This window comes from Ictidomys tridecemlineatus, chromosome 8 (assembly GCF_052094955.1).
Source record: "Ictidomys tridecemlineatus isolate mIctTri1 chromosome 8, mIctTri1.hap1, whole genome shotgun sequence".
NCBI lineage: Eukaryota > Metazoa > Chordata > Mammalia > Rodentia > Sciuridae > Ictidomys > Ictidomys tridecemlineatus.
Window position 1 is genome coordinate 41,723,601 of NC_135484.1, and position 15,428 is coordinate 41,739,028.

At 31.5% G+C, this 15,428-nt stretch overlaps 1 protein-coding gene across 7 annotated transcripts in view; it reads left to right on the forward strand.

Annotated features, from left to right (window-relative positions):
* Window positions 1-15,428, forward strand: part of Tbc1d32 (TBC1 domain family member 32) — a 191,059-nt gene that overhangs the window by 79,020 nt on the left and 96,611 nt on the right. For all 7 annotated transcript variants that reach the window (XM_078019309.1, XM_078019310.1, XM_078019311.1 and 4 more), the window contains 2 exons: window positions 2,915-3,031; window positions 12,262-12,350. In XM_078019309.1, coding sequence (XP_077875435.1) covers window positions 2,915-3,031; window positions 12,262-12,350 — 206 coding nt within the window. The remainder of the gene's footprint in view (window positions 1-2,914; window positions 3,032-12,261; window positions 12,351-15,428) is intronic.

Below are 15,428 nucleotides of genomic sequence, written 5' to 3' on the forward strand. Positions count from 1 at the left end.
ATAGGGCTATTTAAGGCACTGATTGAAATGATCTGATAGTATATTTGTCCTACATTACTCTGCGAGTCCTTGAGGGCAAGGAGTATTCGTTTACTCATATTTTTTGTTATTAGCATCTTGCATAACTAGTGACAATCTTCTGGAGTAAAAGTATTCTGAATGAATAAATAAGTGAATAGATGATCAAATCACCCTGAAATATTTTTAATGCAAGGAAAATTTGTGGCTTTACATGATTACTTTTATGTTTTAGTCTTAAACTGTATTAAATATTTGACCTCCCATTTGTTTCCTTATTATTGTACAGTACATATTCATTTCTTCAAAACAGTCATGAGTAGATTTCTGTTTTAAGCTAATACAAATTTTAAGCTAATTAATGTCTGACACTAGCAGTATTTTTGTGGGAAACTAATGTAAATTGTAAAATTTTTAGTTGTAGAACTGCTTAATATATACCAGTTTTGCAGTATGCTTTTGTTTTTAAAAATGCTTACCATGTAAGAAACGGATTTGTTTCTTCTAGAGATAAGCTGCTGAAGTCTTCTCGAATCTCTTTGAAATTCTGTTAAGGTTATTTTAGTTTAAATATATTTATTGAATTATTTTTGTCAATTTGTTTAGACTAGAATATCAGAAGTTAACATAATTATATATGTGGTCCAAATTGTTTCATTTCTTAAGAGAAAAGGGTTCTCTAAATACAGATGGAGTTGTTCATATATAAATAATACAGAAACCCTTAATGTATTATGATACATGTGTTATATAAAAACTGTATTGTTTGTTCTATCACAATGGACATTTATTAAAAGTTTTTTTGTGATATGTTATTGTTATAGTTGGAAAAGCCATTTTTAAACTTAAAAATATTTATCTATAATAGTATCTAAATATTGCTGGATTCATATTAAGAACAATATGAAATGTTTGCATATCCAAATTATAAAGCATTTTAACTTGTTCTTTTAATTTATATTTTCATGATAATATTGAGTTGAATTAAAGTCAAGCTGTTTTGAAATCTGTTTCATTAATCATCTTTCTAGTCAATACCAGGTGGTTAATTTATGTAGTGGTTTCCTAAGGCCATGAACCCTTTAGATTCCCTGCAAATTGATTCTATATGAGTTTAATACACGTACTCCCTAAACATTCTTTCCTTGATAATCAGCATTTTTCTTTAATGCATACTTTTAGATTAGTAAACTAACTTTAAATGACAACTAAGTTTTTATGTTGACAATTTTATAGCTATCCATATACTTTAAGTCATAGATTATGTTTTTTCTATGTTGGTTAGAAGTTCCATCTTCAGGAATATTACATTATTTGGAAAAATATGGATACTTAAAAAAATTTAGTGTGAATTCATATTTTATTCAGAAATAGTACTTGTTTTAATCCCTTTAGAACTGAATACATTCACCATATAAGCACCATTATTTGTTAAGTAACACTGCATTTAGTATAAGGGAAGAGATATAAAATAAACTCTCCTTTCCAGGTTTTAAAACAAGACTGTGGAATGGTTATACTGTTAAATAAAAGATTATATTATGTTTTGTAATGAGTAATTTTAACCTGAAAATAAGAAATTACGGAGTAGTTCTGCCATCACTCTTCTGAGTATTTGTCTTTGTTCCAGCCATTTATTTGGTAACTTAAGTTTTTCCAGGTATTAGGTGAAACATTGAGTTGTGTTCTTTTTAATTTTCTAAGTTTAGTGGAAATTGTTTAAAAATGTTAACCATTAAGTAGAACACTTAATAACTACAAATAAATACGATTAATATTATACAAACAAAAGGTGAAAGTATTGACAAAGTAAAGAAACTTCTAGAAGTAGATGGAGTTAATTGGAAAGTCTTAGGACAAGATATAGTGAGAACCTTGAAAACTAAGTGAAGTGGTAGGAGGAACTTGTTAGTATGAGTAAGAAAAGTATTTTGAGGTGGCATTTAGTTAAGAGGAGGCTGAAGGTATATTTGAAATGGTGACTTCAAGCTGGGGAGTAATGGAATGAGGATTTTGAGATGGAAGAGAAGAAAGATGTCAATTACTGGGTAAAGTGCCTTGAATGTCAAACTGAGGAGTTTAGCCTTGGTGTTGGGGATGGACAATCACTGACTGAATGCTTTTGAGTTGGGAAGCCAAAGAATGAAATTTGCCTGAAAAAATACTCTTATTTGCTTTTAAGTGGATTAAACAAAGTGAGGAGCTTAAAAATTTCATGGAGCGGCTGGGGTTGTGACTCAGCAGTAGAGCGCTCGCCTCGTACATGCGAGACCCTGGGTTCAAGCCTCAGTACCACAAAAAATAAATAAGTGAAATAAAGGTATTGTGTCCAACTATAACTAAAAAATAAACATTAAAAAAAGTTTCATGGAAGGTTTATCATGGTAAGATTGTACTAGAAAAATGAGGTTGTTTTGATAGGAAAAGCCATGACTTTTTAAAATTAACTACAATGTATAGACTAGTTGGATTTCTAGTGGATGTATTAAAAGATGATCTTATGAATGAGGGCAAGAAAATACAGGGTGTATTGTCTTGCCTAGAGTTTCTAATTCTTATTTTCTTGACTATCAGATATAGTAATATGAAGAATGACAGACATGGGTAATTTCATTTTTTTGTTACAATCAAATTTTTAAGAGATGTATAACATTTTAAAATGTTTTCTAACTCTTCTATATGTTCTGTAATAGTTGTAGTATTATGCATCTTCAATGCTAGATTATTAAATGTTTTGTGCTTATATATAAGTGTGCTATGTTGATGTAGATTAATTAAATTTTTTTAAAAATTAGCCTTCATAATGAAACAAATATAACATTTGACTCTTTCCTTGGGTATTGGTGGAAAACACAAAAAAACCATTCAAATGACTCTTTTCTCCCCTCTCTGTAAGTCTTTCCTAGCACTGGTAAACTTGTTATCCTATCCTGCTGTATATGAGCTCGTAGGCAATCAAGAGCTTCCCAACAAAGTGGAATATTCTCTTCGTGAAGTCCCAACATGTATAATTGTAAGTCATTTTCTTTTAATTGTGATTTGGGCAAAAAAGAAGAAAAAAAAATAAACCACTGTTTATGGCATTTAAAGGCTAATTTGATTATTTATAACCAAGGATTATACATTCTTTAATTATCATGAGTAGAGATCTAATCCAGGCCACTTTACTGCCCCTACATGCATCAGAACACAGGGCTATTTCTCCTCTACTAGGAAAGTGATTTAATCTAAGCAGAAATCTATGTAGAAATTAGTTTTAGATGATTCATTATGTTATTAGTTATACAGTACTGTTCCTTCATTGGCTAGGATAATTAGGAATAAATTATATCCAAGGAGTCCAATACATTTTCTACTTTAATGAACTATATATTATTGTCCCATGAGGGCAGTATATACATATTTATTTAATTTGAGACTTGTTTTATACTCAGAAAGTTAATTTAACCTTTAAAGTATATTTATCTTTGGGGTACATTTATGAATTAAACACATAAATGTAAATATATGCATATAAACATGAATAAATTATTATTTGATACTGAAATTCCATTATTAATTAATACTTTTTTCTAATCATTTTGTCCCATATTTTAAACACAGTTTTGTTCTTTTGAATACTCTTAACCTTTACTAATCCTAAATATTTGAACTTTAAAAAACTTTTTTTAGGAAAATTTTTTGATAACTTACGTGAAATGAAACATAGACCCTTGTATCATTAAAGTTTTATCTAGCTCCTGTTATTTTCTTGAAGTTTTCCAGTTTCCTCTTATGCTTAAATTTTATCTCTTGATGCCTCTTAAGTAGTTTATATAGTTAGCCATTTATACACTGGTCTCTATCACAACACTGGAGTAATTGAAGGAAAGAGGGATATATTGTCAATAGAATCTAGCAGAGGTAGACATCCTGTAAACAGTTATTAAAATAAATATTCTCAATATTATTGGCTTTAAAGAAATGGATTAAGGAAACAGGTATCCATGAGTTTTCTTATTTAATGTAGAGCAAGGTTGTGAATGTTTATTTTCTTATTTAGTGTATATTCAAATTTATCTTTTCACTTATTGAAGTATTTGTCTTCTATTTAACCTTAAGAAATTTAACTGAAAATAGTTTTATTACTTCACTGCTCCCAAAAGCACTATATTTCAACACTGTAGAAAAATCATTTCTTTTCATCATCTTTCAAATGCATATAGATTTTCCACCTAAAAGTAACAACTCCCTTGATCTTTGTCTTCTTATAGTTACCACCCTGTGGTTTGCTTTCTTTCCTGAAAAATCACTTGTACTTGAAGTTGGTATTTTTTTCTCTTTTATGGATTGAAGAAGCCACTGTAATCTGGTATCTTGTCTGACTGCCTAACTGAAATATTTCTGCCAAAAATCAATAAATATTTAATTCCCTAATCCCAGGGAAACTCCCCATTCCTTTAACTCAATTTACTACTTTGCATCATTTAATACATTTGATTCACTCCTTATTGTCATTCTCCTCTCCCCTGGATATGGGATATACTTCTCCCACTTTCTCTGGTCTTTCCTGTACTTCTCTTCTTCTGTTTGTCACATAGCCTCTAGAATGATTTCATTGAGTTTCATGGCTTCACTTGAATATTGACAACTCTATGACTTTTATCTATAACTTTCCTCCTAGATCTGTACTTTGATTCCCCTAGATAATGGGCATCTGGAAAATTCATTTGACTCTTGGGCTTAATGATTTCTACAACATAATGTAGTGTTTTTCTTTCCTAAATCAATTCCATTTTCTGTTTTCTTATATTAGTATATGACACCATCATGTATACAATTAAACAAGCGAGAAACCTGGAAGTTGTTGCTGACTTTCCTCTATAAATGTAATAAATCACCATCTTCATAAACTTCATCTTTCCAATACCTTTTTCCCCATTCCTATTAAGACCACCTTAGTGCAGACCCCTATTTCTTTTCTAGAGTACTTAAGTGAGACCCTAACTGCCTTTTCTTTCAGTCTCAGCTTATAAGTTATCCTCATACTAAGCAGAAGTAGTGTGAAAACCGGATGCAGTCTGGTTTTATGTGTGTGAATGTGTGTATGTGTATGCATTTGTGCACACATGGAGGCTATTTCCTTTCTATTGTGGGCATTTTCAAGCTTGCATTAAAAAAAAAGAAAAAAAACAGTATAATGAACTCTTATATACTTATCACTAAATTTTAGTTTTTAATGAAAATTCTGCCTCTTTTCCAGTTTCTTCCTTTTTACTTCTGGTTTTGTCTCCTGAATTAGGTATTCCACGCATAATGTCAGTTTGCCAGTAAATAATTTAGTATGTGTCACTGATAAGGACCTTTTTGTTTTTACTTTGATTTGAATTACCACCATAAATCCTAATGGCATTATCATCTCAAAATACTGGCTATAATCTCTTGATAGTATCTAATATGTAATCCATATAGAAGCTTCTGTCATTGTCTTAAAGTTATTTTTTTTTTTACAGTTGGTTAAGTCATGATCTAAACAAGGACCATATGTATACTCAGTCTTCATGTCTTCTAAATTCCTCTTATTCTAAACAGCTTTCCATCCCTTTTGTTTCCACACTATTGAATTATTGGAGAAACTGGTTTGTTCTTTTTGTTTCACTGATTCATTGCTTCATTAGCAGGTGTGAAGTGGTGATTCTAATTCTTTTTTTAAATTTAAATAAAATTCTTTAACAAAAGGTTTAGTAAAGGTAACCTGAAATGCAGTTATTTCTGGAAAGACAGAATAACTTCTTGACTGTTTGTTAATTTTCAGAGTAATGATTGGTGCTATAGTTATCTCTAAAAAGGAAGTTTTAGTGTTATTATTATGAACTTCTGGTTTATCTATGTATATGTTTGATCCAGTGCAGTCTTTTTTTGCTTTTGATTTAGATATTCCTTCTTTGCTGTTGAGTATTTTGAATATTTGCACATATCCAACTGTTCAGTATATTACTTTCTTATGTATGATGTTCTAGACTCTTTTTGTGCATTTTGTGGCTCAGGTATAGAATGATCCATCTTCAAAGACTTTTTTACCTTTTGGCAGAAATTGTTACTTAAAAACTTCCCTTAAGAGTTGACCTTATTTCTGTGCATTTCAGTCGATAGAGAAGGGAAATAGCAGATTGTTTTGTTTTCATTATTGAGATAAATTAGTAATTCATATTGGTATTTTTTATTTACTTGTCTTTGTTTTTTTCATGAACAGTCTTAATTCTTAAGCTTTTTATTACATGGACAAAAATATTTATTTGCTGTATGGTAAAATGTACATGCAATAGTTTCAAAACAAAATACAGTCAACAAATACATATTTCATTCCTTTGTCCTTAGCATATGCTTTGGGGTTTTATAAATAAAATACCATGATTTAAAAATCATTTGATGTAAATAAACCTCTGCCACGTTAGCCTCTAAATTTCTGCTTTGCCTGATTTACCACTAAATTAATAGGTTTGTTTCAGAATGTTTTAGAATTAAAGAAGTTTTTACTTTTTTTTTTCTTGCTGTAGTTAAAATGATACCAAATTATGAAAAACCATTATGCAATTTTGATATATAAGTAGGTACATGTATATAATATGCTTCTGTATTAATCCTCCCTCCTCTTCCCTTTGTAGACGTTAATCTTTAATACCATACCTACTAGCACAGTTTCTATTCAAATCAAATAATAAAAATTATATAAAATAAAAAATCATTATTTTTAAGTGCTACCCACATTTCAAATTTTTAAATACCTGCTCTCTGCCTGATATAATAGGCTAGTGGCCACCATATTAGACAGCAGAAATAAAGAGCATGGCTATTCTTACACTGCTTTATAGGTAACAAATTTGTTTTTTGGTCTATTTTTTTCTAATGTCATTTTAAAAAATATGTTTTATTTCCCTTTAAGTTTTTTTAAGCAGAAGAATACATACTGTAAACACTGACCTTCCCTTTACATTTTTCTCATAATTACATATTTTGGATTATTTCTTAGCAGAAACTAGAACTCTTTTTTATCCATTTTCCCCTGTAAAAGTCACATAATACTTTATTGTGTAGATGTGCTATATTTTATTTATCCAGTCTCCTATTGGTGGAAACTTGTTTTTTTCCCATTGTTTTGCTAATAGGAATGGTGTCAAAATTATTAGTCTGGCTTATATTTATAAGTGTGTCTGTATCTTTTCTATTCCTGTACTACAAATTCCTAACAAACCTAACAATTTAAAACAAACACCTATTTATTAGCACATAGTTTTGTAAGTCAGAAATCCAGTACAAACTGCCTGAGTTTTCTGCTTAGAGTATTACAAGGCTAAAATCAAGTTGTTGGCAAGGCCAAGTGCTCCTATAGAGGCTCTGAGCAAACATTTAATTCCTAACTATTATTATTGTGGCAGAATTCAGTCAGTGGATGCAGGAGGGTTTAAGTGTCTGGTATTAATTGTCTGCCAGTGGTTTCTTTTACTTTCTAGAGGCATATCTCAGGCCTTTGTTCTTTGGCCCTTTCCATTTCAGAATAGGAAAACTCGCCTCATATCACATCTCTCTCATTCTTGGAATCTCTCAGAATTCCTATTTTGTGACCAGGTTGGGAAAACTTTGCATTTAAATTGCTCATTTGATTAGAGTTGGGCCTTCTAGGTAATCTCCCATATCAAAGTCACTTGATTAAGGACATTAGTTACATCAACAAAATTCCCTTTATATTAGTTTATTTGTGTTTAAAACGTTAGAATCTTGGAATCTGTCTTAGAATTCTGCCTACCATAGTATCTTGGGGCAGTGTTTCCAGAAGCATGATTACTAGATTAAAAATTCATATGTATTATATACCATACATTGCTGGATTTCCATTCACTGGGAATAATCATTTTGTCCAATCAGTGCAGTATAGTACCTTGTCTTTGTAGGCTGTTTAAGAAGATTATGTGGTTGTTGGCTGCAGTGGTACACACTTGTAATCCCAGCCTCTCAGGACTCTGAGGCAGGAGGATGCCAAGTTCAAAGTCAGCCTCAGCAAGGCCCTAAGCAATTTAACAAGGCCTTAAGCAATTTAGTGAGACACAGTCTCAAAATTAAAAACAAAAAACAAAAACAAAATAAAACAAAAAAAATGGACTGGAAATGTGGCTCAGTGGTTGGTCAGAAGGTATTTATTTGACAGGTAATACAACAATTATATTTTTCTTGTTATTAACAGAATATTTTTTCTTATGTTTATTTGCATTTATTTATTTATTTTTATACTAGGGATTGAACCAAGGGTGCTTTACCACTGAGGTGTTTTCTCAGTCTTTTTATTTTTTATTTTGAGAGAGGGTCTCACTAAATTGCTGCGAATCTTGCTAAATTGCTGGCCATGAACTTGTAATCCTTCTTCCTTAGCCTCCTGAGTTGCTGGGATTACAGGCATGAACCCCCACACCTGGCTCTTTTCCTGTGTTTATGGCCATTGACATTTTCTTTCTATAAATTTTTCATTTTTTGGCCTGTTTTTCTGTTTGTGTTGCTCTTTTTCTTCCCAATTTTTAAGAAATTTTTTAGATCTTAAGAACAGTATGCCTTATCTTTTCATGTATTTAGATCTACTATCCTGTGAAATTCTAGCCCTTGTGAACAGCTTTCACAATGTACTTTAGTAAGTTAAAGGTAAATGACACCAAGTATTCTTCCCCTAAAACATGTATAATTTTATATTGATTTTTAGTTACTATCACAGTTTTCAGGTCTTTGATAGTGGCATAAGGACATGTTGGTGTGTTAGATAGGGCTTTAGTCAGCTTTATTGCCACCGTGACCATAAGACCTGACAAGAACAATTAGAGGATAAAAAGTTTATTTAGAGGATCACAGTTTTAGTAGTCTAACTCTATAGAAGGCTGAGTTCATTCCTCAAGGCTCAAGGCAAAGGCAGAAAGAACATCATGGTGGAAGAGGTCTGGAGGTCAGAAGTCATCAAGGTGTCAGCAAAGCTATACTCCCTCCCAAGGCTCCAGGGAAGAATTCTTATTTGTCTCTTTGACCTATGACTTTTCTAGACATTTCATGTCTTGTTGCTGCTCAACTCTACTTTCTGCCTCCATGTTATGTGGCCATAAATCTGTCTAAAGTGTGCCACCTGTGCTTTTTTTTTTATAAAGACAGTTGTCTTGAATTTAAGTTTTCAAAGATAATCCAGAATGATCTTATTTTAAGAATCTTAATTATCTCTGCAAAGATCCCCCTTTTTTGAATTGGCTAACATTCATAGGTTCTGGGGGTTAGGGCACAGAAAAACTTTTTGGGAATAGTGTCACCATGTAACTCACTATAACTCAAACAGGAGTGTGACGTTTTCCTTTACTTTCCCACTTTAAAACAATCCCAAGGAAGGACTTTGACTGGTTTAATTTTATTCATAGGCTTACCAATGATATTCCACTCATAGAAGAGCAGGTGCAAGAATTATAGGGGCATTGTTATTGACCTACTCTCACCTTTCACTTGCCTGTTTCCTAAGTAAAGGAAGTCAGTACAAATATGGCCTTTGTGACCATTGTAAATTGAGTAGGCATTCTATATAAATAGATATATATCTATTAATATAGAATTCTGTTTGTTTTTCTAGGCTTGGTCTCAGTCTGACCTGCCATATTACTGAGCATATTCTCAGGCTTGATGATACTTTTAAAAAGCAATAGTTTCCGATTACTATTTGCAAGTCCCAGGCCTTACTTTCATTAGCCTATTGCTCGGAAGCTGCTTCTTGATTTAGGAAGCTGCTTCCTTTCCTGACACACGTTATGGTACTTAGAAACTGAAGCTCTCCATAAGACAGGCTTCCCAGGAGTTTCGTTTTCTTCCCTAAGTGGTGATACATCAATGTAATCCTCTTGGAAGCAGAAATTATTTACTGTAACATTTGTTCTCTGGAAATGCATTATCATTGATAGATTGCTGCAATCTACGCTTCCATTAGCTTGTTGGTAATACAGTCTCTTTGGATCATTTTTATTCCTACAGTATCTAGTACTTAGATTCATAACCAGAACTTTAGAGTTACAAGGAGTTACCACCTATTAAATTGTCTGAACTTAGTTTTGTGTTCAAATAGCTGTGGAAATTTCAGCTACCTATACTAGTACCCCATTAATGAAGACAAATCTATGATAATCCTTTCGGGTACTACTTTTCATAGAATTAACTGGCAGCCTTTCCTCAGGTAGAAAAGGTTAGTGACACACATGATTTACAATCAGTTCTCAATTGTTCTATGAAGATTAACTATGGTAAACATAGTGATGATAATTGATCATTTCATAAAAATTAGAGTAATTCTTAATCAGTAAAAATATCTACTTATTTGAAGAACTACATAGCAACAAGTTTTGCCATTAAATCTTACATAATAATATCCAGGTGTCTGGTTGAGTTAATGAGAGTTCTGTGACTCTGATTCTATGGCTAAATCAGGGCAGTCAGAGTGGAGAGATTTGAGGAGAAGGGCAAATAATAAGAATATGACTATGCGGCTGGGAATATGAATCTCAGTTGTATAGGTCAGTGTCTGTCATACTGTTTGGATCCCATCTTTTAAAATTCACAGTATTCTCATTTTTATGTAGTTCATTAGTAATTATTGATTTAAACTCTTATGTTGCTTTAGTATTAATTACAAATTTCTACAAAGTATTGTAGAATAGTAAGTGCCTTCCTATATGTTAGGTATACATTTTTACTAGGGAAGTTTACCCAAAATCCAGTTTTGACTATGTTTTAATTATTATTTTTTAAATGTGACTGAGTTACTCATTATTTTCTTCTCCTCACAAGCTCATTCATTTGCTTCTTATTTATTTGATGATATGGTTTTTGTGTCATCATTCAGAAAGGCCTGAATAAATTTTACTTCACTTCCTTGCAAAACCTTCCTTATTTTGCTATATTGATCACAGAAATATTCTCAATTTGAACTCAATGAAGGGTAGCAGATTTCTTGGTTAGGAAAATGAGCAACGAGAGAGACAAATGTTTATGTGAATAAATTTCTTAGGCCTACACCAAAGCAGGGCATATGAAAAAGCTTTTAGAAAGTAGTAGGCTAAAATTGTCAGTGTTTGGGACAACAAGTGGCACATAGGTCATGAGAGTCTCTCTGCACTTGACTTAACAGTTTTGAGACCTAAGTATACGTTGGAATATCTTGGGGAACTTTGGAGACTATTAAGTCAAAATTTGAGCCTAGGCATAGTGTCTAGACCAACTCAGTTGGTCTTAGGTAGAACCTGGCATCTTATGTACTTTTTTTTTTTTTTTAAGTTCTTTGGATGTTATGGTTTAGATGTGTTGTCTTCCCGAAATCTCATGTGTTAGCACAAGAAGGTTTGGAGGAGAAATGATTGGGTTATAGCTTTAACCTAATCATTGGATTAATCCCTGATGGTATTAGCTGGGTGCTAACTGGAGGCAGGTGAGGTGTGACTGAAAGAAATGTTTCATTGTGGGTGTGGCTTTGGAGTATGTATTTTTATCTGGCAAGTGGAGACCCCTCTCTCTGCTTCTAATCATTATATGAGCTGCTTCCCTCTGTCACAGTCTTTGGCCATGATATCCTGCCTCATCTTGAGCCCCTAAGAATGGAGCCTGCTGTCTGTGGATTGAACTTCTGAAACCGTGAACCCTCAAATAAACTTTTACTCCCTGTACAATTGTGCTGGTTGGGTTCTTTAGTCACAGCAGTGAAATAGCTTACTAAAACACTAGGTGATTCCATTGTTCAACCAGTGTTGGAGAACACTTATTAACATGAGCCAGAGAATTATTATTAATAAAAGTTCCAACAGTTATTAGATAAGGAACATTTATATTCACCTTTTATGCTTCACATTTGTAGATTTTGTATTTGCTTTTCAAAGTAGTTCACATTTTTGGAAATTTTAACTATATAAATTGTTCACTAGTTTCAAAATGCAATATAAATTGGTGGTTTTCCATTTTGATTGAGCATCAGATTCACTTTAGGAACTAACACAAATTCTAGTACCCAAGATAGAACCAAGCCAGGTAATTCAGACCTCTAGTGTTGGGACCAGAGTTTCCATGATTTGTGTTTTTGCTTTGTTTCAATTTCCCAGGTAATTCCAGTATAAAGTCACATTTGAGAACCACAAATCTAAATGAATATTATTGATGTAATTTTCTTTGAATAGTTTCAGTCAACATAATCTCATTCTGTCTGTCTTCCAGGATATAATTGATAGACTTATCATTTTGAATTCTGAAGCTAAGATTCATTCATTATTCAACTATGAACAATCACATATCTTTGGTCTCAGGTAAGGTGCTAAATTTTATTTCAAATGTTTATTTTAGTTGAATATAAATACATTATTTATAAAGTTAATATTTTATGTTAAATATTTTATTTTAAATATTTAAAATTTATCTTAAATATTTATATGTTGCAAAAAATAGGCACTTTCTATATACCTTAAAATATTTAACATAAACTAATATGTCTTTCTATAATGTAGATAAATTATAACAATTTTTTATACTATAGTCTTTCTCTGAATTTGGGTTCTATATGATTACCTTGTTTTCTACTTTTACTCGATTTAATAGAAGCATGTTGGAGACTGTTTCATTTAGTTTACTCAGTAGTCACCTGGGGCTTCCCTGTGTTGGTATTTGATTAGACTCTTGCCATAATAAAGCTTTGAAAGAGGCCCAGTTGTGGATGATTTATCTTGAAGCCCACATTTTGCTTCTTGGTGTTGATCATTATTCTTCAGCTTTACTTTTCCTGAGATTTAAATATTTCTGGTCGAATTCATATTCCTTAACATTTTATGAAGCATGTTCAAGTGGAAAATAAAGCAGAGTAGGTAGGGTTATAGACTTACGAAATTCTCAAACTTTTGGTTGTATATAGACATATGACAAGCTTCACACCTATAAATTACTACCTTTAAAAACAGCTGAATTAAGGAAATTTTTCATTTTCATAGATTCATGATTTTTTTTTTCTTCTAGTAAAGTAATTTTTTCAGCCATGAGAGAAGTCAATGATAATGCACTACTTAAGAAGTAAAGTAGGGCAGGGATTGTGGCTCAGCGGTAGAGTGCTCGTCTAGCACATGCGAGGCCCTGGGTTTAATCCTCAGCAGCATATAAAAATAAATAAATAAAATAAAGGAATTGTTAAAAAAAAAAAGAAGCAAAGATATTACTTTTCTAAAATTAGAATTCTCTGATTGTAGTATATTTTATAGATCTGTACTTTAATATTTTTTACTATTCATTAATATCAATACATTATTATTATAAAGTTAATAGTTTATGTAAAATATTTTGTAATACTTTATTTAAAATATTCAAATATTTATGTTAAATATTTGTATGTTGCAAAATAGGCATTCTCTATATACTTTGAAAATATTTAACAAACTAATATGTCTTACTATAATGTAGTTAAATTATAACAATTATTAATAGCTTCATTTTGGGGCTTTCTGGTTCAGAGAAGATGTAGAAAAGCTGTAGTTATTACAGCTTTTTGGATGGTATACACTTTATCTCAGAATGTTTTTTCATAGTAGATTTTAATTTTCAGTTTATAGCATCAGATACATTATATAGCAAGCAGCAATGAGGGTTAAGTAGGGGAAAGAAATCTATTCAATGTGATCTCCTTTTACATAGCAAATATATTTCTGAGTTTTGTAGTAATATGACATAGGTATTTGCCTGGTGTTATTGATATACTGAGTGAATTTCTTGTTTTATTTCTGTACATTCCTTGTATTATGTTTTTTCTCTAGTGTCCCTTTTAGAAAAAAAAGATTTAGTAGGTTTTTATTAAGTTATATAAAGAGGCAGTTCAAAGCTCCTGGGAATACTATTAATTTCATAGTGTATACTTTCTCATAATATCTAAGTGAAATTATTGTGTCTTACCCTCGGAAATTTACCATCCCATTTTTGATAGGTAGAATTGTAAGTTATGTTGGTTAGCAATGTAGACTTGAGTCTGACTACCTGATGTTTACTAGTTGTGTGAGGTGGGGCACCATCACTCATCTGTAAAATGGAGGATAATTGCATTATTTTCCTAATAGAATTGTTGGAAGAATTACATATGATAAATTCAAAGTGCTTAAAACAGTGCCTGGCATGTAGAAAGCCGTATAAAACAGTGGTAACAATAGTACCAGTAAGCAGTGCTACATATATTTCTGTATCTTTTCTTGTTCCATTTTTCTGTTTTACTGTGAAATAATTTTTGTCTTCATTTTTTTCTAGTATCTCAGTAGTCTTCCACATGCTGTCTAGTTAATTGCTAGTTTAAAACATCAGTGTTCAGACAGAAAATGACAACATCACTTTGTGAAGAAAAGTTTGTATTTTAATTATTTGCCTTTTAATAAGTTTTTCTTTGATAATCAATTGGTCTTTATTGTATTTTGAAGTTCATTCCCATAATCTTCAACTAAGTTGTATTTGAGCAATATATTTGAAGTTAGGTAATTTAGTTTTTCTGCTAATTTCAGTATGTTATTGGTCATTGAATTCTAATAGTGATAATTTAGAACTTAGCATTATGTTATATATAAAGCTTGTGTTTCTGTGTATTTTGTACTTTTATCTGTCTCTTACTCTCACCATATTTGTATGTGTTTTTAATTATACCTTACTTAGGAGACCATCTCATTAATGTGTTTGATTTCTTGGTTTAGTATTACTTATTTTGTTCGTTTTTTATTTTCCTCTACCTCAGAACTATTGAGGATAAGTTTGATTCAATTTGTTTATTGCATTGTTTAGAGGAGGATTAGTGAAATGTGGTTTTTCACTTTTCAGCAGCATCATTTTATTTAATTTTGAATTTGGCATTGTAAATGTCTAATACTCAAGAAGAATTCTTTTTTTTTTTGTTTAGCCCTCTCCTTTGCCCCTACTTTAATTCTTGCACTCTATCCTTTGATACTGGATCATTCCTATCAGTGTGAAGCCTTCACATATTTCATCTTAAAATGAAAGAAAACACAAAACACATGCAAGGAAACTGCCCTTGACTTCATTTCTTCCTATAACCACTGTCTTATTTCTCTGATTATCACTTATCTATACAAATTGTCCTCACTAGCTCACCTCTGTTTTCTCCACTTTGATTTGGCTTTGAGTTTATAACTCTTACAGAGTTGTTCATTCTGCTCACATCAAGGTCACTTATAATTTCCATATTAATGACTCTAATGCATTCTTCTTTTCAAATTCTCATTTTATGAAAACTATCAGTAGCATTTAGTATAATAGACCATATTTTTCTGTATGAAAAATTATCTTCTCTTTGTTTTTTCGATGCTGCATACTCCTATGGCTGCAATTTCTCTTCTCATTCTCTAAGCAAC